This window comes from Hypanus sabinus, chromosome 31, assembly GCF_030144855.1.
Source record: "Hypanus sabinus isolate sHypSab1 chromosome 31, sHypSab1.hap1, whole genome shotgun sequence".
Classification (NCBI taxonomy): Eukaryota; Metazoa; Chordata; class Chondrichthyes; order Myliobatiformes; family Dasyatidae; genus Hypanus; species Hypanus sabinus.
This window is the reverse complement of record NC_082736.1, coordinates 7,183,065-7,208,222: the sequence shown is the minus strand read 5'-3', so window position 1 is coordinate 7,208,222 and position 25,158 is coordinate 7,183,065. Positions and strand designations below refer to the sequence as shown.

Here is a 25,158-nt window from a genome sequence, read left to right as displayed (position 1 = left end):
AGTGAGCTGCCGGGGGGATGGTTGAGTCAGGTATATTTAAGAAAAGTACTTGGACAGGTAGATGGGAAGGAAAGGTTTTGAAGGATATGGGATAAGGAGGAGGATAGCCTTGTTCTTAATGTGGTGATGAGGGGGTTACAGACCACAAGCTCAGATGTTAACTTTGTTCAGCGTGGACCATTTGAGCTGAAGGGCTCGTTTCTGTGCTGTGTGAATCTGACTGTAAACCCTGTTAACTCAGTTCATTCACATTAAACTTTTCTAAATGACTTGTTATTTCTTCACAGATTGTAGACTCCAGTAGCTGAAGTGAAGTTAACTGGACTACAGTCACCTGCTTTTTATCTTCCACCCTTCTTCAACAATGGTTTTCAACTCCACTGGGACCTTTCCGTAACAGTGAGTTTTGACAGACTTCAGTGTCTCTACTTTCTCTCCAGGCTTCAGTGCTGGTCGTTGGGACCTGGAAATGTTTGCTTTTAGTCCCTTTAGTTTCACCCTTGTGTTGGTGATTGTTACACATTATGGGACAATGTTGAAATGTCACTGTTCAATATCTCTGGGATGTTTGCTGTGTCCCCACTGTGAACACTAATTAAAATTATTGAGTTAACCTATCTGCTTTTTCCTTGTTAGTTTTAGCTTTTGTCTCATCACTGGTTCCTGGAAAAATCCTGATCCTCTTTTCTACTGCCAACCCTTGCCTCTTTTTATGCTCTTTGATTTATTGTTTCCCTTGAACTCCATTGACCACAGAACGTTCTTTGCTCTCTGTGATCCCTCTGTAGAATCGGGATCAACGTCTGCTGACTGTTATGAACAGTCTCCTTAAACGTCGCCACTGCTCATTATTGACTTGTCCCTAAGCATATTTACCCCATCTGCCCCAGACAACGCCACTGTCACATCTCCGTAATTGCCTTTATTTAGTTTGAGGACACTGGTACTGGACCCTGGTGTTCACCATCAATCTGTGGTCTGGAGTTCTCCCACATTGTGATCACTTCTTCTGGGATACTTCACCACAAGATCTCTCTTTAATCCCACCTCATTATACGGATTACATATGAGATGTCTTGTTCCGGGGTAAGGTCCTGCTGTAAGAAACTGTCTCTGACCACTCCACAAATTCCTCTTTGACTGTACCAGTTTGATCAGCTCAATGACCACACAGACTGACACAAGCATGCACAAAATACTGCAGGAACTCAGCAAAGATTCGACATTTCGGGCTGAGAACCTTCATCAGGATTAGCAAGAAAGGGACAGTAGCCAGAATAAGGTGCGGGGAGGTGGAGGAGGACAAGTGAGTGGGGGAGGGGGTTGTTTTGTGGAGGGATGATAATGTGAAGACCTGGGTGACAGACAGGAAAGGCAAAGAGATGAAGAGAAAGGAATCCAGTAGGAGAGAACGTTGGACCATGGGATGACACGAAGGAGGTGGAGAACCAGAGAGAGTGAAAGCCCCATCTGCCCTTAGGAGTTAGTTAAATGATGCCAGTAAACCCATTTAGACCCTCCCCTGTCACTAAGAAAGAGTCTGTCAGGCTTTGTAGCTAAGCGATAAAAGCCAGGAGCTGGACTTGGTTGACAGAGACAATTTGAAGCAGTAATTTATAGGAAGTGACAGCTTGTCCCCATTACCGCCCCACCACTGGTTAAAACACGTGTAAGGCACCAATATGTCAGTATGTGAATGGGAAATGGAACTAGAATGCATTGCCACTGGCAGATTGTTGTTGTTGCAGCTCACAGAGCAAAGGTACTCGATGTTGTGGTACATCAATTTGCTTCCGATTAAATCTCTCATGACAATCACATTTCCATTCTCATCTCTCTTTGATATTTCCCCTTTTGTGTTTTATCCCTTCGGGAGGAACACCTGAGCATCCTGAGACCACTCCCCCCTGTGTCTTCTTTCCCTCCCCTTTCACCATCACTGTCCCTACATGTAAGGTACCTATGAAAAGTATTCATGCTGCTTTAAAGTTTTCATGTTTTAATGTTTTACAACTTTGAATGACAGTGGAATGAATTTGGCATTTGTTTGACTGATCAAGAGAAAAAGACTTTTGTGTCAAAGTGAAAACAGATCTCCACAAAGTGCTTGAAATTAATTACAGATATAAAACGCAAAATAATTGACTGTATAAATATTCACCCCCAAATCATCACTGGTACAGTTTTAGGAATTACTTTATCAGTTAAGTGGAGGACTCTGTGTGAGTCAAGGTGTTTCAATTGATTGTAGTACAAATACACGACTGTTGGTAGTCAGTATTCTGGGAGAAACTACACCATAAAAACAAATTAACACTCTGAGCAGCTCTGCAAAAAGGTAATTGAAAATCACAATTCAGCAGATGGATACAAGAAAATTCTCTAGTCACTGGACATCCCTTGGAGTACAGTTAAGTCACTCATCCTGAAATGGAAAGAACATGGCAAAGCTGTAAATCTGCCAGGATTAGGCCATCCTCAAAAACTGAGTGACTGTGCAAGAAGGGGACGAGTGAGGGAGGCCACCAAGAGACCTATGATAACTCTAGAGAAATCACAATCTTCAGTGGCTGAGATGGGAGAGACTGTGTAGACAACAACTGTTGCCCAGATGCTTCACCTGTCAGAGCTTTATGGGAGAGTGGGAAAGAGAAAGCCATTGTTGAAAAAAGCTCTCATGAAATCTCACCTGGAGTTTGCCAGAAGACTCCGAAGTCAACTGGAAGGAGGTTGTATAGTCTGATGAAACAAAATTGACCTTTTTGGCCATCAGATTAAACACTAAGCTTGGCGCAAGACAAACACCGCACAGCATCAAAAACACACCATCCCAGCCTGGTGGAGGCTGCATCTTGCTGTGGGGATGTTTCACTGCAGCAGGCCCTGAAAGGCTCAGAAAAGTAGAGGGTAAAATGAATGCAGCCAAATACAGTGAAATCTTTTAGGAAAACCTAATTCAGTCTGCAAGCGAACTGTGTCTTAGGAGAAGATTCATTTTCCAGCAGGAGAATGACCGCAAGTATAAAATCAAAACTGCACAGGAATGACTTAAAACCAAAGTTAATGTCCTGGAGTGGCCAAGTCAGAGTCCAGACCTCAATCCAATTGAGAATTTGTAACTGGACTTGAAAAGATCTGTTCACTCATGAACCGCATGCAATCTGACAGAGCTTCCGCAGTTTTGTAAAGAAGAATGGGGAAAATTTTCAGTGTCCAAATGTTCAAAGCACATAGAGACCTGTCCACACAGAGCCAACGGTAATTACTGACAAAGGTGCGTCAACTTGACTTGAAGGAGGTGAATACCAATGCAATTAAATTATTTTGTGTTTTATATTTGCAATTAATTAGATCACTTTGTAAAGATCTGTTTTTCACTTTGAGACCAGAGAGTCCATTCTGCTGATCACTGTGGGAAAATAAAGCCAAATTAAATCCACTGTGAATCAACGTTGCAAAACAATAAACATGAAAACCTCCAAAGGAGACTGAATACTTTTGATGGCACTGTATCCACCCCTTCACCAGCACGTTATGAACAAATCCACCCTGCTCCTTTCCATTTTGCCGATTCCGTGTGGAACATTAAACATGTAGGAATGTCAAATTCCCAGTGCAAGACTCTGTAACCATGTCCCTGCAATAGCTAGTAGATCAAACATATTTGTCAGTACACAATATGGAACAGATGGCAACCTGCCCTTCAGTCCACAATATCTGCACCAATCATAATAGTGTTGAGACTTTATAAAGTACTGGTGAGGTCTCACTGGAGTATTGTGAGCATTTGTGGGCCCTTTATCTTAGGAAGGATGAGCTGAAACTGGAAGTGTTTCAAAGGAGATTCTCAAAATTGCCTCCAGGATGAAACAGCTTGGCATATGAAGAGCGTTTGATTGCTCTGGGCCTGTACTCACTGGAATTTAGGTCAACGAGGGCTGACCTAATTGAAACCTTTCGAATGGTGAAAGGCTTTGATAAAGTGGATGTGCGGAGGATGGGAGTGTCTGAGACCAGAGGACGCAGCCTCAGAATAAAGCATTGTAGAATGTGGAGATGAGGAATTTCTTTAGCCAGAGAGTGGTGAATCTGTGGAATTTGTTGCCTCGGGCCGCTGTGGAGCCAAGACTTTATGTATATTTAAGGCAGTGGTTGGTAGATTCTTGATTGGTCAGATCATGAAGGGTTACAGGGAGAAGGCAGGGGATTGGGGCTTTGAGGGAAAATGGATTAGCCACGATGAAATGACGGAGCAGATTTGATGGGCCTAATGGCTTAATTCTGATCCTATATCTTAGAGTCTGTATCACCTCCTCAGAAACCTCAATCAGCTTTATCAAGTGTGATCTGCCTGCACAAAGCCATGCTGATTGTCCCTGAGCAGGCCGTGCCTTTCCAAATGTGTATAAACCCTGTACCTCAGTATCCTCCCCAGTAGCTTCTCCACCACTGAAATGAGGCTGCCTTGCTTATAGATCCCTAGGTTCTTGTTATTTCCTTTCTTGATCAAAGCTGCAACATTTGCTACACTCCAGTACTGAGGGACCTCAAATGTTGCAATTCAGGACACAGACAGACAGACATACTTTATTAATCCTGAGGGAAACTGGGTTTTGTTACAGTTGCACCAACCAAGAATAGTGTAGAAATATATCAATATAAAACCATAAATAATTAAATAATAAGTAAATTATGCCAAGTGGAAATAAGTCCAGGACCAGCGTATTGGCTCCCGTTGTCTGACACTCCGAGGGAGGAGTTGTAAAGTTTGATGGCCACAGGCAGGAATGACTTCCTATGAGGCTCAGTGTTGCATCTCGGTGGAATGAGTCTCTGGCTGAATGTACTCCTGTGCCTAACCAGTACATTGTGCATTGGATGGGAGACATTGTCCAAGATGGCATGCAACTTGGACAGCATCCTCTTTTCAGACACGACCCTCAGAGAGTCCAGTTCCACCCCCACAACATCACTGGCCTTACGAATGAGTTTGTTGATTCTGTTGGTGTCTGCTACCCTCAGCCTGCTGCCCCAGCACACAACAGCAAACATGATAGCACTGGCCACCACAGACTCGTGGACCATCCTCAGCATCCTCCTGTAGATGTTAAAGAACCTCATTCTCCTCAGGAAATAGTGACGGCTCTGACCCTTCTTGTAGACAGCCTCACTGTTCTTCAACCAGTCCAGTTTATTGTCAATTCGTATCCCCAGGTATTTGTAATCCTCCACCATGTCCACACTGACCCCTTGGATGGAAACAGGGCTCACCAGTGCCTTGGTCCTCCTCAGGTCCACCACCAGCTCCTTAGTATTTTTCTCATTAAGCTGCAGATGATTCTGCTCGCACCATTTGACAAAGTTTCCCACCGTAGCCCTGTACTCTGCCTCATCCCCCTTGCTGATGCATCCAACTATGGCAGAGTCATCAGAAAACTTCTGAAGTTGGCAAGACTTTGTGCAGTAGTTGAAGTCCGAGGTGTAGGTGGTGAAGAGAAAGGGAGACAGGACAGTCCCCTGTGGAGCCCCAGTGCTGCTGACCACTCTGTCTGACACAGTGTTGTAAGCACACGTACTGTGGTCTGTCAGTCAGGCAATCAATAATCCATGACACCAGGGAAGCATCGACCTGCATCACTGTCAGCTTCTCACTGAGCAGAGCAGGGCGGTGGGTGTTGAACGCACTGGAGAAGTCAAAAAACATGACCCTCACTGTGCTTGCCGGCTTGTCCAGGTGGGCGTAGACATGGTTCAGCAGGTAGGCGATGGCATCCTCAACTCCTAGTCGGGGCTGGCGGGAACCCTCTGGAGACTCAGGCTCAGCTTGAAGACATGGTGAAGTACTCCACATAGCTGGGGGGCACAGCCTTTGAGCACCCTGGGGCTGACACCATCCGGGCCTGCAGCCTTGCTTGGGTGGAGACGTTTCAGCTGTCTTCTCACCTGTTCAGCTGTGAAGCCCACCATGGTGGTTTCAGGTGGGGGAGGGGTGTAGTCCTGAGAGCAGGGTGGGGGGCTGTGAGGAGGAGTAGGAGGGGAGAGTGGAGTATGTGTTGGTTGGGGGCCGACAACAGATGAATCGTGTGGGGGATGGGCCGGGGCCACAGTGTCAAATCTGTTGGAAGAACAGGTTAAGTTTGTCGTCCCTGTCCACATTGCCTTCAGTTCCTCTGTTGCTGGTTTGCCTGAACCCAGTGATGGTCCTCATCCCACTCCAGACCTCTGTCATGTTGTGCTGGAGTTTCCACTCAAGCGTCCTGACGAAGGGTCTCGGTCTGAAACGTCGACAGTGATTCTTCCTATAGATGCTGCCTGGCCTGCTGTGTTCCACCAGCATTTTGTGTGTGTTGTTTGAATTTCCAGCATCTGCAGATTTCCTCGTGCTTCCTCCTTCACCTGTCTTTAGCTTCCCTGATCTTGGCTTTCTGGTCCCTCTATATTGTCCTCAGCTCCTCCCTAATTCCATCTCTAAATGCCCTCTTTTTAGCGTTCAGGATGTCCTTAATGTCCTTTGTTACCCATGACTTGTTATTTGAATAACGAAGGACAGTTCTTGCTGGAACATTGCAGTCCACACAGAAGTTGATGTAACCAGTGATGCACTCTGTGAGCCCATCAATGTCCTCTCCATGTGGCTCACAGAGTGCCTGCCTGTCTGTCACCTCAAAACAACTCTGGAGTGTCTCAAATCAGTGGTGCTGCCGGGCTGTGAAGAACCGATATGATTTGGTGATATGAAACGATATGAGTCAGCTTCACCTTTCCTCATTCCCTGTCACGCCACTGTTGAACTTGAACGCACGCAAGGTCATCAGTCGGTATGAGTAAAAAACAAACGTCGCTTGAGAGTTTCTTTGGAAGAGGTGGTGGGGGACATAAAAGGCCCAATGATGACGACCACGCAGAGAAGGCTGAGGCCAAGACTACAAAAAAAAAGAAAGCTTCCTTCAACAGAAAATACGACGAGTCGCACATAAAATATGGCGTTAATGCGATCGGTGACTCGTATGCTCCATTTCCCTGTGTGTGATATGTGGAGACATGCTGTCTAATGAGGCAATGAAGCCCTCAAAACTGCTTCGGCATCTCGAGTCCCAGCTCCCTGCACTTAAAGACAAACCCTTTAAGTTTTTTGAGTGGAAAAAACGTGAGCAAGCGGGACTCAAGCGGGTGCTGAGAGCCACCACCTCCACAAATGCTGCTGCTCTGAGAGCGTCATAGTTAGTGGCTAGCCATATTGCTGAGGCTAAGAAGCCTTTCACTGTTGGGGAAGAATTGATTCTGCCTGCTGCCAAGGACATGTGCTGTGAACAGTTGAGAGAAGCTGCTGCTAACAAGATGGCACAGGTTTCTCTTCCAGCTACCACAGTTTCAAGGAGAATCGATGACAAAGCGGAGGACATCGAAGCATAGATGTTAGAACGGCTTAACGAGTCACCATGGTATGCTATCCAGGTCGACGAGTCTACCAATGCGACAACAAGGTAACACTGCTGGTTTATGAGCGATATATATTTCAAGACGATGTGCACGAGGATTCGTTGTGCGCAATGCCACCGCCAACTAACACAACTGGGGCAGAACTGTTCAAGTCTTTGAATGACTACATGTTAGGCAAACCGGACTGGTCATTCTGTGTTGGAATATGCACAGATGGGGCTGCAGCTATGACTGGACGGCTGTCTGGTTTCACTACCCGAGTCAAAGTGGTTGCTCCTGGATGACAGTCTGCAAACTTCAGGTGAGAATGACAGCTATCCATGTCAGCGCGGGAAGATCAACCCCTCGAGCTTGCAAATGATGGTGGGTTGAAAAATATGTTTCACATAACATCTCTGCCGGCATTCTGGATCAAAGTCAAGGCTGAATATCCTGAGATAGCCATGAAAGGACTGAAAACGTTGCATCCGTTTCCAACATCATATCTCTGTGAAGCGGGGTTTTCTGCAACGAATGCAACAAAAATTAAATTGCGGAATAGACTGGATATAAGGAGCAAAAACGAGGAAATCTGCAGATGCTGGAAATTCAAACAACACACACAAAATGCTGGTAGAACACAGCAGGCCAGGCAGCATCTGTAAGGAGAAGCACTGTCGACATTTCAGGCCGAGACCCTTCATCAGGACATAAGGAGCCCCCTTTGAGTATTGCTGTCTCCCATCACCCCTCGATGAGACCGCCTTATTGCAGGAAAACAAGCCCAGGACTCTCACTGATTCACTGATATTGGTGTGTTGCAATGATTTTATATGTTCATACGGGGATAATAGGTGCTGTGTGTTTAATACTAAATTCTTTAGATAAACCCCTTTAGAAACAAAATTGAGTGTATTAATTAGCCACTTATAAGTGACATAGTTTCACCTGCATTCTGGTATATATTAACAAACCCCTACCCCTCCCCCCCGCCGGCCAGTCGGTCCGTAAGAATATTGTCAATAAATATTAAATGGGTCTGCGGTGCAAACAAAGGTGGGGACCCCAACATAGATCCTTGTCAAATCCCCAGCAATCTGCTCACTTGCTTCTTTCACTATTGTAGGATATATGCCTTCAGTTCTTGGAGTCTCATCCATCTTATTGCTTTTCAGATATCCCAGCACAGCCTCCTCCTTAATCTCAACATTTCTCTGCACATTAGCATGTCTCGCTCTGTTTTCATTGACATTCAATTCCTTCTCCTCGGTAAATATTGACACAACGGACTCATTTAGTACCTCAGCCACTTGGTCTGACTTCAACCACATCATTCCTCCTTTAATCTTGAGTGGACCTTTCCAGTCTCTGGTTATCCCTGTTTAACTAATATAAATCAAGAGGCCTTGGGATTATCTTTGATCCCACTCCACGAGGATGGTTTGAGGCCCCATTTGGCCTTTCCTATTACCAGCTTTCGCATTTCCCCGCTATCTTTATATTCCAAAGATACCCAGTCTGATTTTAGCTTCATAAACCTTCCATATCCTTCTGACTAAATTCAGGATCTCTCCATTCATCCAAAGTTCCCTTACCTTACCGTCCTTGTCCTTACTCCTTACAGGAACATGCTGACCCTGAACTCTGAGCTGCTGGTCTTTAAACAAATCCCACATGTCAGATGTCGACTTGTCTGACAGTGGCTGCTCCCAATCAATGCCCCTTGGCTTCTGTCTTAATCATAACTAACGAACAAAATAAATGGTGATCGTCAGCTGTTCTGGCTCGCTTCCCTAAACTAATTCCCGTCTGTTCTCGCCTCTGGTGGGGCTCTGTACATAATGTTTCAAACACTCCTCGGAATCGCTGAAGAAATCTTGAGCATCTCAGCATTGAGCAAGATCCAGTCAATGCGAGGGAAGATAAAGTCCCCCACTATGACAGTTCTGTTCTGCACCTCTCCCTAAACATAAACCTCTGTGTTCCTCCACCTCCCGGTGGTTATTGGGGGCCAATACTATAATCCAGTCCGTGTGACTGTAGATTGCCTCTGTAACTGAGCCCTCCAGTTTGCTGTGACATTCCCAGTGGGGTAACCTCTGCATCTTATAACCCCCCTCCTCCCCACTCACATGTAAAACAATGAAACCTAGAGATGTTGAGCTGCCAGCCCTGATCATCCGACAACATAATACTCCTAATGTTGAAATAAACTTATTTCAGCCCACCAATCCCACCATGTTTATTGGCCTGACATTGGCTCTCGTTCTTTTCAGACTGTCTTGTCAGACATACATTCTCCCACTTGCTACTCCAGTTCCAACTCCGCCAAGTGACACCATCAAACCTCCTGGTGAGGATATTGGTTCCACTCCGGTCCAGATGGAAATGGCCTTGTTTGTCCTGGTCTCCCACCTGACTGGAAGGGAGTCCATTGATCCATGAATCTGAAGACTTCCCTCCTGCATCAGTTCCTCAGCAGCAATTGTTTCCTCACCACACCAGCACAAGGTTTGGGCCACAATTCGATAATTACAATCCTGGAAGTCCTGCTTTTTAACCTATTTCCTGAAAATCACTGTGTAGGACCTGATACCTGCTCGTTTAACCCTTCCGTGTAGCATGAAGAAAGCTCCCGTAAACATATTGGCTCCCCTCCTTGGACCCGTCTCACCTTTCCCTCGGGACCTCAATGATCCTCGTACCTAAAGCCGTCACCCACCTCACACCAGCTCCTCAGCCACCACTTTACCTGGTCTTTAGAAGGCACCAAAGTGAGGTCTGTGTATCCTTATATCTGCCTATGTATCCTGTTCCTTTATGTGACAGGACTTTCATTTCCCTCGCGACCCAGGGGAACAATTGTTCTGATGAATTAACCCTCTCGACTGCACCCTCGCCCACCAACTGCTGTGTGTGAGGACGCTCGCATTGGTCCTGGGGCCGGGGAGGGACAGACTGAGGTCCTTGGGGATTTGCGGAATGGAAAAGCACTCCTATAATTTAAAACAGGAGAATCAGCAAATTTCCAGAAATCTTCCAGTTTGTACGTGTTTCATACCATCTTGGACAATGACTCCCAACCACTCCAAAACGTACTGGTTAGGCACAGGAGTACATTCAGCCAGAGACTCATTCCACTGAGATGCAACATTGAGTATCATAGGAAGTCATTCCTGCCTGTGGCCATCAAACTTTACAACTCGTCCCTCGGAATGTCAGACAACCTGAGCCAATAGGCTGGTCCTGGACTTATTTCCACTTGGCATAATTTACTTATTATTATTGAGTTATTTATGCGTTTATATTGCTATATTTCTACACGATTTTTGGTTGTTGCGACTGTAACGAAACCCAATTTCCCCCGGGATCAATAAAGTATGTCTCTCTGGAGTGGATGTGGAGGGGATGTGTCCTATAGTGGGGGAGTCTAGGATCAGAGGACACAGATAGAGTGGATGTGGAGAGGATGTTTCCTATTGTGGGGGAGTCTCGGACCAGAGGACACAGATCGAGCAAGAGCGCTTTCTGTTGGAAATTGGCGGGGGTGGTAAAGTGAAGGCGGAGCTGGACGATGAGAGGCCGCTCTCGGCTCTGTCCGTCACTCTGAATCTGTCTCCTCCCCTCCCCGCCTCTGTCTCTCTGCGCGTTTCTCAGGCAGGTCGGGGCGCTGTGTATAAAAGGAGACAGCAGCAGTCGGTTTGTCACTGAGCAGCGACCTGAGTGAAGCAGCGTCATGTCTGGCAGAGGGAAAGGAGGCAAAGGACTGGGGAAAGGCGGAGCCAAGCGGCACCGTAAAGTGCTCCGTGATAACATCCAGGGCATCACCAAACCGGCCATCCGCCGTCTGGCTCGCCGTGGCGGCGTCAAGCGGATCTCGGGTCTGATCTACGAGGAGACCCGCGGGGTGCTGAAGGTTTTCCTGGAGAATGTGATCCGGGATGCGGTCACCTACACTGAACACGCCAAGCGCAAGACGGTCACTGCCATGGATGTGGTGTACGCTCTGAAACGCCAGGGCCGCACTCTCTATGGCTTCGGCGGCTGAAAAACTCCCACTTCCTCCCGAGAACAACACAAAGGCTCTTCTAAGAGCCACCCACCGCCTCACAGACGGAGCCGTGTCCACAACCTTTTAATTATTTTTATCGATATATTTGGCTGAGCTACTTTTGAAACAGATTAATCATTCCGCTTGAAATATATTGTGATTGTGCCTTTCCAGGCGGTGATTATCGTGAATGCTGGATGCATTTATATCGATCTTAATCATTCTGTCCATCTCGGACAGAAATCAGTTCACTCGTTTTGAGAGTCGATTCCGTAATCATGCATTCAAATCTTAACAGAGGGAATTAGATATTAAATGAAACTGAAAGTACATGATCCGTGATAGAATTAATTGTAAATAATAAGTTATCAGGCTGGGTGCTCTGAAATTGGCGGGCGGTTCGAAATTAATCGGGCGCCAATCACAGTGCATTCCGATTGGATGAAGTCCGACCGCCAATTAACAGTTTCCCATTTTGTCGTAAATTTTTATTCGCCGCCAGCCTTCATGAAATCAATAAACCAATCGCAGCAAGGAGATCCTTTAACAGACAGTTGGTGCACAGCCAGTCATAAGCGGTGGGACGGCCCTTCCCAGCGGTATAAAGGCCTGTGCTGGAGCCCGTTTCGTCTATCTTGTTCCTGTATTTCAGCCCGTGTTCTCACTCCTGAAGCAGAATGGCCCGCACCAAGCAGACAGCGCGCAAATCGACTGGCGGAAAAGCTCCTCGCAAACAGTTGGCGACCAAAGCGGCGCGGAAGAGCGCTCCTGCCACCGGCGGAGTGAAGAAGCCTCATCGCTACCGACCCGGCACCGTGGCTCTGAGGGAGATCCGGCGCTACCAGAAATCCACCGAGCTGCTCATCCGCAAACTTCCCTTCCAGCGCCTGGTCCGGGAGATCGCTCAGGACTTCAAAACCGATCTGCGTTTCCAGAGCTCGGCCGTCATGGCCCTGCAGGAGGCAAGTGAGGCTTACCTGGTCGGGCTCTTTGAGGACACTAATCTGTGCGCCATCCACGCCAAGCGAGTCACCATTATGCCCAAGGACATCCAGTTGGCCCGCCGCATCCGCGGGGAGCGCGCCTAAGCCCAGCCTACACTCCGAACACCAGAAAAGGCTCTTTTAAGAGCCACTACCACGGCAAAGGAAAGGGCTGTAGCTTGCTCATCATTATTGTAGTAGCGACCTGTCCTGCCGATCGATTTTGCACTAATTGTCCCGTGCTACCAGGGTAGTTTAGCGAGGGACAGGAGCTGAACGCGCTCACTTCCTGTCAGGGTCTCATCTGGCCCTTCACTTCTCTCACAAACCTGTCGTGTACAGCTGGTGCGGCTGTTACCGTTTTGTTTGCTTTGGACATGGGGATACGTTCGTGCCCGCTGTGCTTGGAGTGAAGCATGCCGACGCGAGGGGTAACAGTGGGGGAATTCAGGGGGCGGTGACCGCCAGGAAATAGTGACTTTTAAGATTAGATTTCGCTCTTGTACATTTTTGATATTGGTGTTTTGTGTAAATTAACAATGTCGTTTTGTAGCTGGGGCCTGCATGAAGGTCAGTCGGCAATGCCACCGGGTAGTTTATCATATAGCCTCCCGCTGCAGTCCGTCCAGAGACGGATCCCTCTCTCAACACGCCCCCTCCCCTCTCGCGTAGGTTTCACCAGTTCCCAATCAACTCAGCTGAATCTCCGCTGGTGTCAATGTCGGTCACTCTCGCCCAGATCGGAGAAGGAATTGGGCCTGAAACTGCCCACATCCCTTATCTCTCAATCTCAGCTCGGGCATCCGTGTCTCATTTCAGACACCGCACCAAATGTCAGAGGTACCGGCAATCTCGGGTTCCATTGAGAAGTTCTCAATCGGACCCGGCGCGGGAATCACAACACTCCGAATCAGCTCTTTTCTGAGATGTGGGTGGCTCTGAGAAGAGCCGTTGGGTTCAGATACACACAAATGGTGGATTCTCAATTCATTTTTTGACTGCTGTCTTCTTGGGTTTCGACTTCGGCTTCTTGGCCGCCTTCGTCTTCGTGGCTGCGGCTTTCTTGGGGCTCTTGGGCTTCGGCGCCGCTTTCTTAGCCGCGGGTTTCTTTGCTGCCGCTTTCTTAGCCGCGGGTTTCTTTGCTGCCGCTTTCTTAGCCGCGGGTTTCTTTGCTGCCGCTTTCTTTGCTCCCGCTTTTTTAGCCACTGGTTTCTTTGCTCCCGCTTTTTTAGCCGCTGGTTTCTTGGCGCCAAGCTTCTTGTCGGGAGATTTCTTTGCCGCTGGCTTGTTCGCTTTCTTCACCACCTTCACGGCAGTTTTCCCTTTACCGGATTTAAAGGATCCCGAAATACCCGAGCCCTTGGCCTGAACCAAGGAGCCGCTTTCCACTTTCCTCTTGATGCTCATTTTGACCTGGTGGCGACGTTTCGCCACATCGACACCGCTGTCGGCCAGAGCCTTCATGATGGCCACACCGGACATACCCTTCCTATCGTGACAACCCGCCACGATCTTATCGATCTGTTCGCCCAGCGAGGGACCGGTTGGTTTGCTCCGGGCAGCCGCCTTCTTCTTGGGAGTCTTCTTTGCGGCGGCGGGTGCGGCTGGAGGAGCCGTTTCGGCGGGTGCTGTCTCAGTCATGTCGGCGACTTTGGTAAATCCTTCTCACAATCAGAACTGAATGATAAATGAAGCGAAAGGCGGCGGCAAAGAGCCATTTAAAGGCAGCGAGCGGACGGGGCGGAGACATCCTGCTGTCAGCTCCCGGCGGCTTCATTTTTCTGTGTTTCTCTCTCCTCAAAAACTCGCTGATTCCAATTCAAATCGGACGCTGCGGAGACTCGGACTAGTACCTGTCCGTCCCTGAGGCCGGAATGTTCGCTGGAAAGAAAGTTTAATCGGGATTAAAGGCAGCGCTTTCTATTTTAACCCGTTTCTTTACTGCATTGCCCGCGATCTCTCTCCCTATCATTGACCTGTTCTCTGTTTTATGGCTGAAATATTTAATCGAATTAAAACTTTGCGGTTAATTCCCTCTTCGGGAATGATCTGGGGAGTGGGGCGTTTCCGTAACAGAAAAATCTTTTCATTTTCTACAGGAGCTGCTGAGAAATCCTACGATGTGTTAGGACTCACAAACACAGTGACACTGGTCTAAGCCGCCCGCTCCTTTAACTCACTCTCTCTGACACAATACACACTCAATGCTGACGGAAATCAGCAACTCAGGCAGCATCAATGGTGGGAATAAACAGCCGACATTTCGGGCTGAGACCCTTCCTCAGGACTCTGGTGGGAGATGCTGCCGGACTTGCTGGGTTCCTCCAGCATTTTGTCCGCGTTGTTCGCGATTCCCAGAATCTCTTGGCGTTATGCTGACCCAATGTTCACATCTGCAACTTCATCGCATTGTTCTGCCGTCAACATAAAATGACAGATTCCTTGTCATATAACACGGTGATAAATGATTCTGGTTCCAAGGAATAAAGGACAACGGACATTGTCTGACCAAACTCTCTGTGTAACTGAGAACCTCAGGTCCGGGAAACATCCTTGGAAATCTTTTCTACTCTCTCCCCAGTTTAACCACCTTTCCTATAACGGTGACAAGAGCTGTACACAATACAAGTGTGGCCTCCAGTCACTTACACAACTGTAACACAATGTCCCAACTGATATACTCAGTCCCCTGACTAATGAAGACCAGCATGTTAAACCCCGTTCTTCACCACCCTGTCTGCCAGTGACACCACTTTCAATGAACTGTATGTGAGAGATTTACCCCTAAATCTCTCTGGCCCATTACACTCCCTAATGACTGACCATTCACAGTGTAAGTTCTGCACTGGTATCACTTTGCAGTGTGCACTGTCTCACATTTATCTGTATTGAAATGCATTTGCCACGCTGTGGCCCTCTTCACTAAATGTTCAAGATTTCCGGGTTAAATAAGAAATACAGAATAAACTAAACAGTGTAAAAGAGGCTCAGGGAGGGATGTGATTCTGAAGGTGAGAATGGGAAACCTGATCCATTCTCGCCTCTTTTACTCTTTAAATATCTGAAAGAAATCCTTATTCCCCTTTATGCTATTGGTCAGTCACATTAATAATTCATCTGTTCTCTCCATATTGCTATTTAGTTACCTTCTGTTCTTTTTAAGTCCACTAATCCTTTAGCTTCCCACTAACTTTTGTGATATTCTCTGCTCTCTCATGTTCCTTTATGTTGCTTTTGTCTTCCGTTGTTGGTGATGGTTGCCTCATTCTCCCTTTCAAATATTGTTTCTGCTGAGGGATGAACTGATCCTGCATCTGCCAAATTACTCCTGGAAACTCAAGCTTTTCATACAAAGGTAATCTGGTTAATGCAGGGGAAGTCAAAATGCCCGGCTGCTGTAAGCCAGTTCCCATTACACCTCTGTGTGATTTACCAACATGTCTGCTCCACAATACCTGAGCCTATTGGGAGGCCAGCAGTGTAATCCCATCAAAATCACCATTCATCATTCTATTTAAAACCTCTACTTACAAGACCTCATCATATCCCTCACTAATTACTGTTGTGTTGGTCTCCTTAATCAAACATGCAACATCCCCCCCACCTGTCAAGTAGCCTTTAAATGTTTCCCCTTCACCTTAAACAATTGTCTTGTAAATGTATGCTTCCCTACCCTGACAAAAAGAGTGATAGCCTACTGATTTTGTAAACCTTTGGATGGTCACCAGACAGTTCCTTAATCTCTCTGGTGAGAAAGAGAGTCCCAGTCTGTCCAAACTTCTGCTAATAATTCAAATCCTCCAGTGTCAGTAACACCCTCATCAAACCTCCCTCCACACTTTCCAGCTTCATGGCATCCTTCCTGTAGCTGGGTGACTAGAACTGTGCACAATATAGTGCAATCTCACTTTGATGATGACATCCCAAATCCTGTAACAATGAAGATTGGTTCCCTGACCAATGAAGATAAATAGGCCAAACATCATCTTCACCATCCTGACTACCTGTGTTGTCACTTTCAGTGAATGTTGTTCCTGTATTCCATGGACACTGTCTCTGCAATACTATCCAAGGAACAAGAATTTTCTGTGCAGCTCGTTCCCTGGTTGGACTTCTCAAAATGCAGGAGCTCATCCTTGTCCACATCAACATTCATCTGTCATTCTTTGGCCGACTTCCCCAGGTCATCTCAATCCCATTGTACTCTCAAAGAATCTTCACTGCCCACTCTACCACCAACAAAGCACTCTGTAACAAATGCTAGAATCCCCTAATTGAGAGGAATGGAGATGCTGGATGACCAAAAAGATTTAAAGAGAAGGAGGATAACTGTTTATAAAATCAGTGAAGTGGGATCGACATGCAGGAGGAGTCTGATGGCAGATCAGCCTTTACATAGAATTGTGGGTGAGGGACTAAGAGAGAACACACTGGAGGCTTCATCCAGTGAGACGGTGTGGATAGAGCTCAGGATAAGAGAGGTGCATTCACTGATGGAGTTGTGCTACAGGCCTCCCAAATGCCAGCAGCAGGTAAAGAAACTGAAATGTAGCAGGGAATGAAAGATGCAAAGGCAACAGGTTTGTTGCAGAGGGCGACTAGTTTCCCCAATGTTGACTGGGACTCCCTTAGACTCAAGGGCTTAGATATCACTGCATATGTTAGAAGAATACTGGGATGTTTTTTAACATAGAAGTGGATAGTCTAACCAGGGAAGGTGGTCATAGAAGACATTGTTTTGGGAAATGAGCCTGGCCATTGAGAAAAGTTTCATTCAGGGAAAAGTAAATAAGCACAAGACTGGACACAGTGGTTATGTGGTCAATCGGGATTATAGCGAAAGGCAACTGTGTTGGACAGGAACTGAAGAGAGCGGAAGTGATTTGTCCAACCATATTTGACATGTGACTCTCACAACACGCTGGAGGAACTCAGCGGGGGGCGGGGGGGCAGCATACGTGGAAACGGACAGTCAATGTTTCCGGCCAACACCCTGTGTTGTGCGTGTTGCTTTGACCTCAGCATCTGCAGAGTATTTTGTGTTTGACATGTGATTATTTGTTAAAGGCAATCAGGTCAGAATTCAGACTGTTTCGATGTGTGGAGGAAAGACAAGGATGGTAAAGTCCGGCAGAAGGGCGTGGTAAGAGATGTTATGAATTCAGTCTGAAAGAAAAAGATAAAGAATGTTTCAGGTGTATAAATTGGAGATGGCCTCTGGCAATATGAAGCAAGCAACAGAGAAGTTAAAAGTTTGAAACGGGGACAAGAAATGACTGTGGGGAGAAGGGGCACTATGGCGAGAGTACAACAACAAAAGGACAAAGGAGAGAGATTATGTCTGAAGTGGGCGAAGGACTGAACCAGTACTTCACATCACTATTCATCAATGTGGTCATAGAGGATAGTGAGATCAGAGAAGGGAATGCTGATATTCCAGGGCATGTTGTTCCTCAGGCAATAGAGTCAAACCAGGAAATTACTGACTGATGAGGCTTGGATCACTGCTCAGGTAATTGTTCCAGAATATTATTAGACATACGATCTCTCATAAAAATTAGGCGTGTAAAAGGACGATATATCAAGAATTGGAAGGAAAAGCGAGTAAAATCCCCTGAGATTCTCTCCGTACAATCAGAGGAAAAGGGAATTTGGACAGAATTGTTCCGCTTGGAGATGAGGATGGCCATCTGTGTGTGGAAGTGAAGGAAATGGGAGAGGCTTTCCATGAATGTTTCTGACGTTTATTTCACCATTGAGAAAATTATGGAAAGTGATGGAGCTACCAAAATGGCAGGAATCAGCTGTGATTTCTTACACCACTTTCAAATTAGCAGGGATCTATATTGGAAACCTTAAGATGCATTAAGGCTGTTGAATCTCCAGGGCCATAGCAGGTACATTCTTATATTTTGTGAGAAGTTAGAGAATACACTGTGGAGGCCACGGGAGAAATTGTTGCTTCATCTCAGGCACCATTTGAGGTTACACGTGATTGGAGAGTGATTAATGTGGAATTGACAGTTTTGAGGCCAAGTCTGTGGATAAATCAAAAATAGAATGAGCGGCAGGCAGTGTTATGGAAGCAAGGAGACTGCAGTAGCACTTGGACAGATTTATAGAATGGACAAGGAAGTGCCAGACAATATACAGTGTATGGAAGTGTGTGGCCGTGTCCTCTGGGTGGAGGAATAAAGGCATAGACTCCATCTAATCAGGGAGAGAACAGAAATCAGATGTGTAAAGGGACTTTGGGGGTACTGGTGCAGGATTCCCTAAAGGTTAATGTGCACGTTTAGATGGTAGTAAGGAAGGCAAATGCAATATATGTATTCATTCCAAGAGAACTAGAATATAAAAGCAAGCATCTAATGCTGCAGCTTTAGTCAGACCTTATTCGAAGTATCATGAGCAGGTTTGGGTCAATTTTCTAAGAAAGGCTGTGCTGGCATTGCAGAAGCTGCAGGGGAAATTCACGAGAATGATCCCAAGTCTGAAAGAGTTAGGATACAACCATCATTTGATGATCTGGGCAGGTACTCACTGGAGTCTAGAAGAATGAGGGAGCATCGTATATAAACACATTGAATGTTGAAAGGCCTAGGTAGTGTTGATATGAGAGGATGTTTCCAATAATGGAAGAGTCTAGAACCAGACCACACCCTCAATACAAAGATGCCCCTCTAGAATAGAGATGAGTAATTTCTTTATCGATGGGTTTCTTTTGGCACAGGTGGCCATGAAGGCAGTCAGTAGGTCTATTTAAAGCAGATGTTAGTGGGATTTAATTATTATTAATGGCATCAAAGTTTACGGGGAGAAGTTCGGAGAATGGGGTTGGGATGGATAATAAATCAGGCATGATGGAATGATGGAACAGACTGGATGAGCCAAAAGACCTAATCCTGCTCCAATGACTTTAGGTCTTTTGGTTTAATGCTGTGCCATTGTTTAAAAAGGGTAGTGGAAACTAGTCAGGAAACTACAGGCAGGATATCAGTGTTGGGGAATATACTGGAGTGATTTCTGAGGAACAGGATCTACCAACATTTGGTCTGATTCAAGACAGTCAGCACAGTTTTGTGCAAGGGAAATCATGTCTCACAAATATCTTGCAACTCTTTCAGGAATTTCACAAGTGCGTAGATGAGGTTAGGGTTGTGAGTGTTGTCTATCTGGACATTAGCCAGACCTTTGACTCTGGTCTGGGAGGTTAGTTCTGAGAGATGGAATCCAAGGGAGATAATTGATTGGTTTCATAATTGCCTCAGTATCAGGAGGCAGAGGCTGGTGGGTTGATGGTTATACCTCAGACTGGAGGTCTCTGTCAAGTGGTGTTGCACTGCACACCGGGAACTTTGTTGTTCGTAATTTATATAAACAATATCCATGTGAATCATAGTTCACCGGATCTGACACCTCAAGGAGATAACAGTGGTGAAGTTGGTGTTGTTTGACCTGCTGTCCTTCATCATTCATGGCACAGAGTATAAGAGTTGAGAAGATACGTTGTAGATATACAGGTCTTTGGTGAGGATGGACTGGGGATACTGACTATCGTTTTGATCACCCTATTATAGCAAAGATGTTCCTAAACTAGAAAGAGTGCACAGAAAAAAATAAATATCAGATGGTTGCTTAGACCTGGGGAGTCAGAGTTAGAAGGACAGGTTGTATGGACTAGTGTTACGAATGAGGAGCAACTCTCATGAGCAGAAGGGTGCAAAGTCGCCCCCCCCCCCTTTTTGAGAATCACAAAATCGCTACTATTTTGGGTCTGATACCAAGGAAATGAGAGAGTGACAACGCAGAGATACACAAAAGTGGAATGTCTCCTAACAAAAGCGGAACGGAACCACTGATTACTGCTATTGTCTCTTGGAGAAGGATTGTGTATTGAGTACTGTTCAATTCATTGAAACTCCTCAGGGGGCAACCAGAGTGGTCTGGTTGATGGGTTGTATCATCCCAACCTGATTGACACCTGAGACCCCGTGAGCGGGGATAAAAGTAAGGTCTGGGGAAACACCCCTCAGACACACCAGGAGAGACACTACGAGACCAGTGGGGGCTTGTGTGTGTGTCCACCCTTGCCTGTGTGACGAGTCCGTGACGGAAGAATGGTCTCGCTAAAGGACAGAGGGGTCATAAGTGAATGGCCACAACAACAACGCATCGACGGATCAAGATCGAAAAGGAAGGTCGGCAGGTCAATAGCTGTTTCTCTCTCTCTCTCTCTCTCTCTCTCTCTCTCCAACAATTGCAACATAGTGACCAATAAACCACCACAGCCTGCATAAACTGAACTGAACTTTATATTTCCATCGGACAATTCATTATCCCCTAGACAACGATAGAGCTTATTTCTTATTGATTATTATTATACCCACACTTTTAGGTTTAGTATTGATGACATATATTATCTGTATATTTGCATTGATATTATTTTTGTGTTTTTTTACTAATAAATACTGTTAAATCTAGTATCATCAGACTTCAACGGATACTCCTATCTTTGCTGGTAAGATACCCAGTTACGGAGTTCGTAACACTAGTATTTTATTCCCTGGAGCAGAGCAGATTCAGAGGTGATCCCAGTAGAGGTATGGAGATCATGGGGAGCACAGACAGGGTAAAAACACTGTTTTTTTCACAGGAAATGGCTGGTAAAAACAAGAAGGTAGGTGTTTCAGATCAGACATAATGGGCAGAGTGTGGTATGTATTTTGAACAAACTGCCGGTGATTGTGGCAGACACATTAGAAACATTTTAAAATCTTGTGATCCGAGCTGGTTGCCACATCTCAGGAACGACAGTTTCAGTTATAAGGTGAGGATGTAGAAACACAGATTGTTTACAAACTGTGTTTGTTCGATCTCCCTTTATCTCTCTTGTTTCAAAGGCCTAGCAGAGACCTTTAAAATAGATAAGGCGGACAAGAGTCTTTTACACAGGCAGCAAATGTCAAATACTCAAGTGCAGAGCTTCAATTTAAAAGTGGGAGAGGGATTGGTTCAAATAGATTGAGCAGGTGAGTTTCTATTTTTCTCAGAGACTGATGGCTGCCAGGGAAAGGTTCAAGCTGATACACTGGTAATGTTGAAGAGGTGTTTAGTCAGGCAGGAACAGGCAGGGAATGGAGAAGCCCATTCCATCCCCTCTCATTCTTCCAAAGGGCAGCCAGTACAGACCGACCCCATTTCAGTTCGGTCCCTGCCACCCCGCTGGGGGTGGGGGGGAAGGAAGCCTCAACGCCACCCCCGGGACCAGGGCGTTCCCCCTCCCTCTCCCGCATCCGTTGCCGAGGAAACGAGTCACAGACAGAGTGCAACATGCAACAACCGAGGGAATCTGCAGATGCTGGAAATCTGAACTACACACACAAAATGCTGGAGGAACTCAGCAGGCCAGACAGCATGTATGGGAAAGCATGTATCGGGCTGAAGGGTCTCGGACCGGGTCTTCCACTGTACTTTTTTTTTTCCATAGACGCTGCCTGGCCTGCTGAGTCCTCCAGCATTTTGTGAGATATAAAGCTGGAGAGATTTGAAAACTAATGCTGAGACGTTTAATATGAACAGACTGATTGCTGAGAATTTTAACTACATTGGTAAGGCACAGTGAGTTTTGGAGATATTGCGGGTATTAATGGCAGAAAATAAAGAGTTAAAAGATAAAAGACGTTTTAGGCACCAGCCTGATAACATGTGGGGTTTCACACTGCTGGCGTACCGTCTACAGGCCTGGTCGACACACTGTAGAAAGAAAATTATCACTGGAATGGGTGACCTGGAGCTCTGGTCCCCATCCCCTGCCAATCCCAGGGAACAGGAATGAACCTCCCTGACAGTGTGGAGCAGGTTTACTGGGAGGTTGTTTGGGATGGAACCAATCTGATGTAAGACCATAAAATATAGGAGCAGAGTTTGACCCTCTGGCCCATTAAGACAGTACTTCCATTTCATCATGGCTGATCCATTTCCCTCTCAGCCCCAATATCCTGACGTCCCCTTAACCCATCATGCCCTGACAAACCAACAATGTATCAACCTCTACCTTAAATATACCCAATGTCGGCCTCTTCAGCTGCCTTTGGCATGGAATTCCACAGATTAACCACTCTCTGGATAAATAAATTCCTCCTCATCTCCATTTAAATGGACGTCCCTCTAGTCAGAGGTTGTGCCCTCTGTCCCTAGACTCCCCCTCTATAGAAAACATCCTCTTCAGATCCACTCTACCGTGGCCATTCAACATTCAACAGGTTTCAAAGCAATCCCTTCTCATCCTTATAAATTCCAGTCAGTTCAGGCCCAGCATAATCAAATGGTCTTCATATGATAACCCTTCAATCCGGGAATCATTCTCGTGAACTTCCTCAGAACCCTCTCCAATGTCAGAGTACCTTTCTTAGATAAGGGGCCCGAATTGCTCACAGTACAAACGAACCTCAAGGAACCTACTCTGCTACAAAGTTCCTTTGCACATTAGATTTTCATTTTTCTTTCCCCTTAGAGCAATTGTCTATCCTTTTATTTTTTTACCAATGTCCATGACCATAAACTTCTCAACATGGTAATCCACCTGCCAGATCTTTGCCTATTCTCACAATCTGTCTAAGCCCTTCTGTAGCCTCTCTGCTTCCTCGGCACTGTCTTCCCCCGACCTATTTTGAACTGAAAATGGCCCCGAAGCCACCATTTCTGTCATCCAAATTATTGACATATACTATAACATAAAATGCCATTAGTCATTGTGCCAACCAGAAAAGGCTCCCTTTATGCCACTCTTTGCTTCCTGCCAATCAGCCAAGTTGTAATCCATGCTCGTATCTTTCCTGTGTCATTGGCTCTTAATTTAAGCAGCCTCATGTGTGGCACCTTGTCAACGGCCTTCTAAAAATCCAATTGCACAAGGCACACCCATCCAGTGATTCTCTTTGTCGATCCTGCTTATTTCTTCAAGCAATTTCAACACATTTGACAGGCAGGATAATCCCCTAAAGTAGTGGTCATCAACGTTTTTAAGCCCAAGATCCCCTAACGCGGCCTGAGTGAAAGGCAAGATCAACTCCAAATTGATTAGATACACGCAGGCGCACCGGGGCAGAAAGACTGGAAGTAATACCCCACAACCCGGATGTAGAAATAATCCATAAACACCAGGGGTGCCCACCCTTTCTTACCCCGCAGACCGGTTTAATATTGACAATATTCTTGCGGACCGGCCGACGGGGGGGGGGGGGGGGGGGGCGGGGGTGGACGGGTCGGGATGACGGGAATGAAGCAAGTTCCTTATGTCCAGTCTATCCATCAATTTAGTTTTCGCGTCTCTCGGCATTAAGCTGCTGTCCCGCGCTGCTCACGTTTTTTTCCTCTAATAAAACTCAGCCGGTTCAGGTTTAAGTGCAGGGTGCTTTGACTCAGGGTACCGAAGCAGTTTTGAGGGCTTCATTGCCTCATTAGACAGCCTCCGGGCCCAAACTCCAGCCTCTGCCCTCCCGCTGCCAGACGCCCTGGCCAGGTGCATCTGGTCGCGGGTGGGGTGAGAGGACAAGTTCAGGGCCAGAGGTCCTCGTGCCGGGGACGCGGCGGTCACAGTTAGAACAGAGCGACCGACCGAGTGAGGAGAGCGACAGGCCCGCGCTCGCCCCCCTTGTAGGATCTATTGGCCGACAAAAATTTGTTTCAGTAGATCGCAGCGAGGTAGCTGTTCTGATACATACGAAACCTTGAGCCCAAATTAGGTTGTCTGCTAATATTTTAGCACCGGGTTCCCCACGAACATTCGGTGTGCTAAACAGGTTTAGAGGCGGTTCCCATCTGTCCGCGCTCCAGGCCAATATTATCGGCGATTCTCGCTGGCTGTGCTCTGGGCCAGCAGCATCGGCGCTTCCCACCAGCCGCGCAAGGCGAACACTGGCGCGAGGGTGTCACTGCATTTAGGCGACTGATGACCTCACGTGAGTTCAAGTTCAAAAGTCAGTGTGACAGGGACTGAGGGAAGGTGCAGCTGACTCATATTGTTTCCTCACGGCCCGGTGGTTGGGGACCACTGAAGTACACTGTGTCATGCGGGGGAGCTATGTTCATGCGCACTGAGCAGAAAGAATGGAACTAAAACCCAGCAACCCGGAAACAAACTCTCAACAGTATTTGTGTATTTATTTTTCTTAGTTTTTTGGGATCTACTGGGAAAGTCTCAAAAAATCGACCAGTCGATCGCGATCGACGGGTTAGCGACCACTAATCTGGATGATGGGGTGGTAAATTGGATTAGTAAGTATGCAGGTGATACTGAGATAGGTGGTGTTGTGGATAATGAAGTAGGATTTCAAAGATTGCAGAGAGATTTAGGCCAGTTAGAAGAGTGGGCTGAAAGATGGCAGATGGAGTTTAACGCTCATTTATAATGAGCATTATAATGAGGCATTTATAATTATGACGCGATAGATAGAGTTGGTGTGGATAGGCTTTTTCCATTGAGAGTAGGGGAGATTCAAACAAAAGGACATGAGTTGAGAGTTAAGAGGCAAAAGTTTGGGGGTAACACAAGGGGGAACTTCTTTACTCAGAGAGTGGTAGCTGTGTGGAATGCGATTCCAGTAGAAGTGGTAGAGGCAGGTTCGATATTGTCATTTAAAAAAAATTGGATTGGTATATGAACAGGAAAGGAATAGAGGGTTGAGGGCTGTATGCAGGTCG

At 46.4% G+C, this 25,158-nt stretch overlaps 2 protein-coding genes and 1 pseudogene across 2 annotated transcripts; 2 read left to right on the top strand and 1 right to left on the bottom strand.

The window, feature by feature from the left end:
• The window catches only part of LOC132383737 (uncharacterized), a 141,195-nt pseudogene extending 129,728 nt beyond the window's left edge, over positions 1-11,467 (top strand).
• A 680-nt stretch (positions 11,468-12,147) lies between these two features.
• On the top strand, positions 12,148-12,763 carry LOC132383760 (histone H3). Its single transcript, XM_059954963.1, has one exon. It carries the CDS (start codon positions 12,148-12,150, stop codon positions 12,556-12,558), a length of 411 nt encoding a protein of 136 aa, XP_059810946.1. The 3' UTR covers positions 12,559-12,763.
• Positions 12,764-13,440: 677 nt separating this feature from the next.
• LOC132383633 (histone H1-like) lies at positions 13,441-14,097 on the bottom strand. Its single transcript, XM_059954829.1, has one exon. It carries the CDS (start codon positions 14,092-14,094, stop codon positions 13,441-13,443), a length of 654 nt encoding a protein of 217 aa, XP_059810812.1. The 5' UTR covers positions 14,095-14,097.
• Positions 14,098-25,158: the final 11,061 nt, after the last annotated feature.

Bases quoted from the DNA above. Each gene is read 5' to 3' on its own strand.
- LOC132383760 (XM_059954963.1), top strand. From the start codon at position 12,148: ATGGCCCGCACCAAGCAGACAGCGCGCAAATCGACTGGCGGAAAAGCT.
- LOC132383633 (XM_059954829.1), bottom strand. From the start codon at position 14,094: ATGACTGAGACAGCACCCGCCGAAACGGCTCCTCCAGCCGCACCCGCC.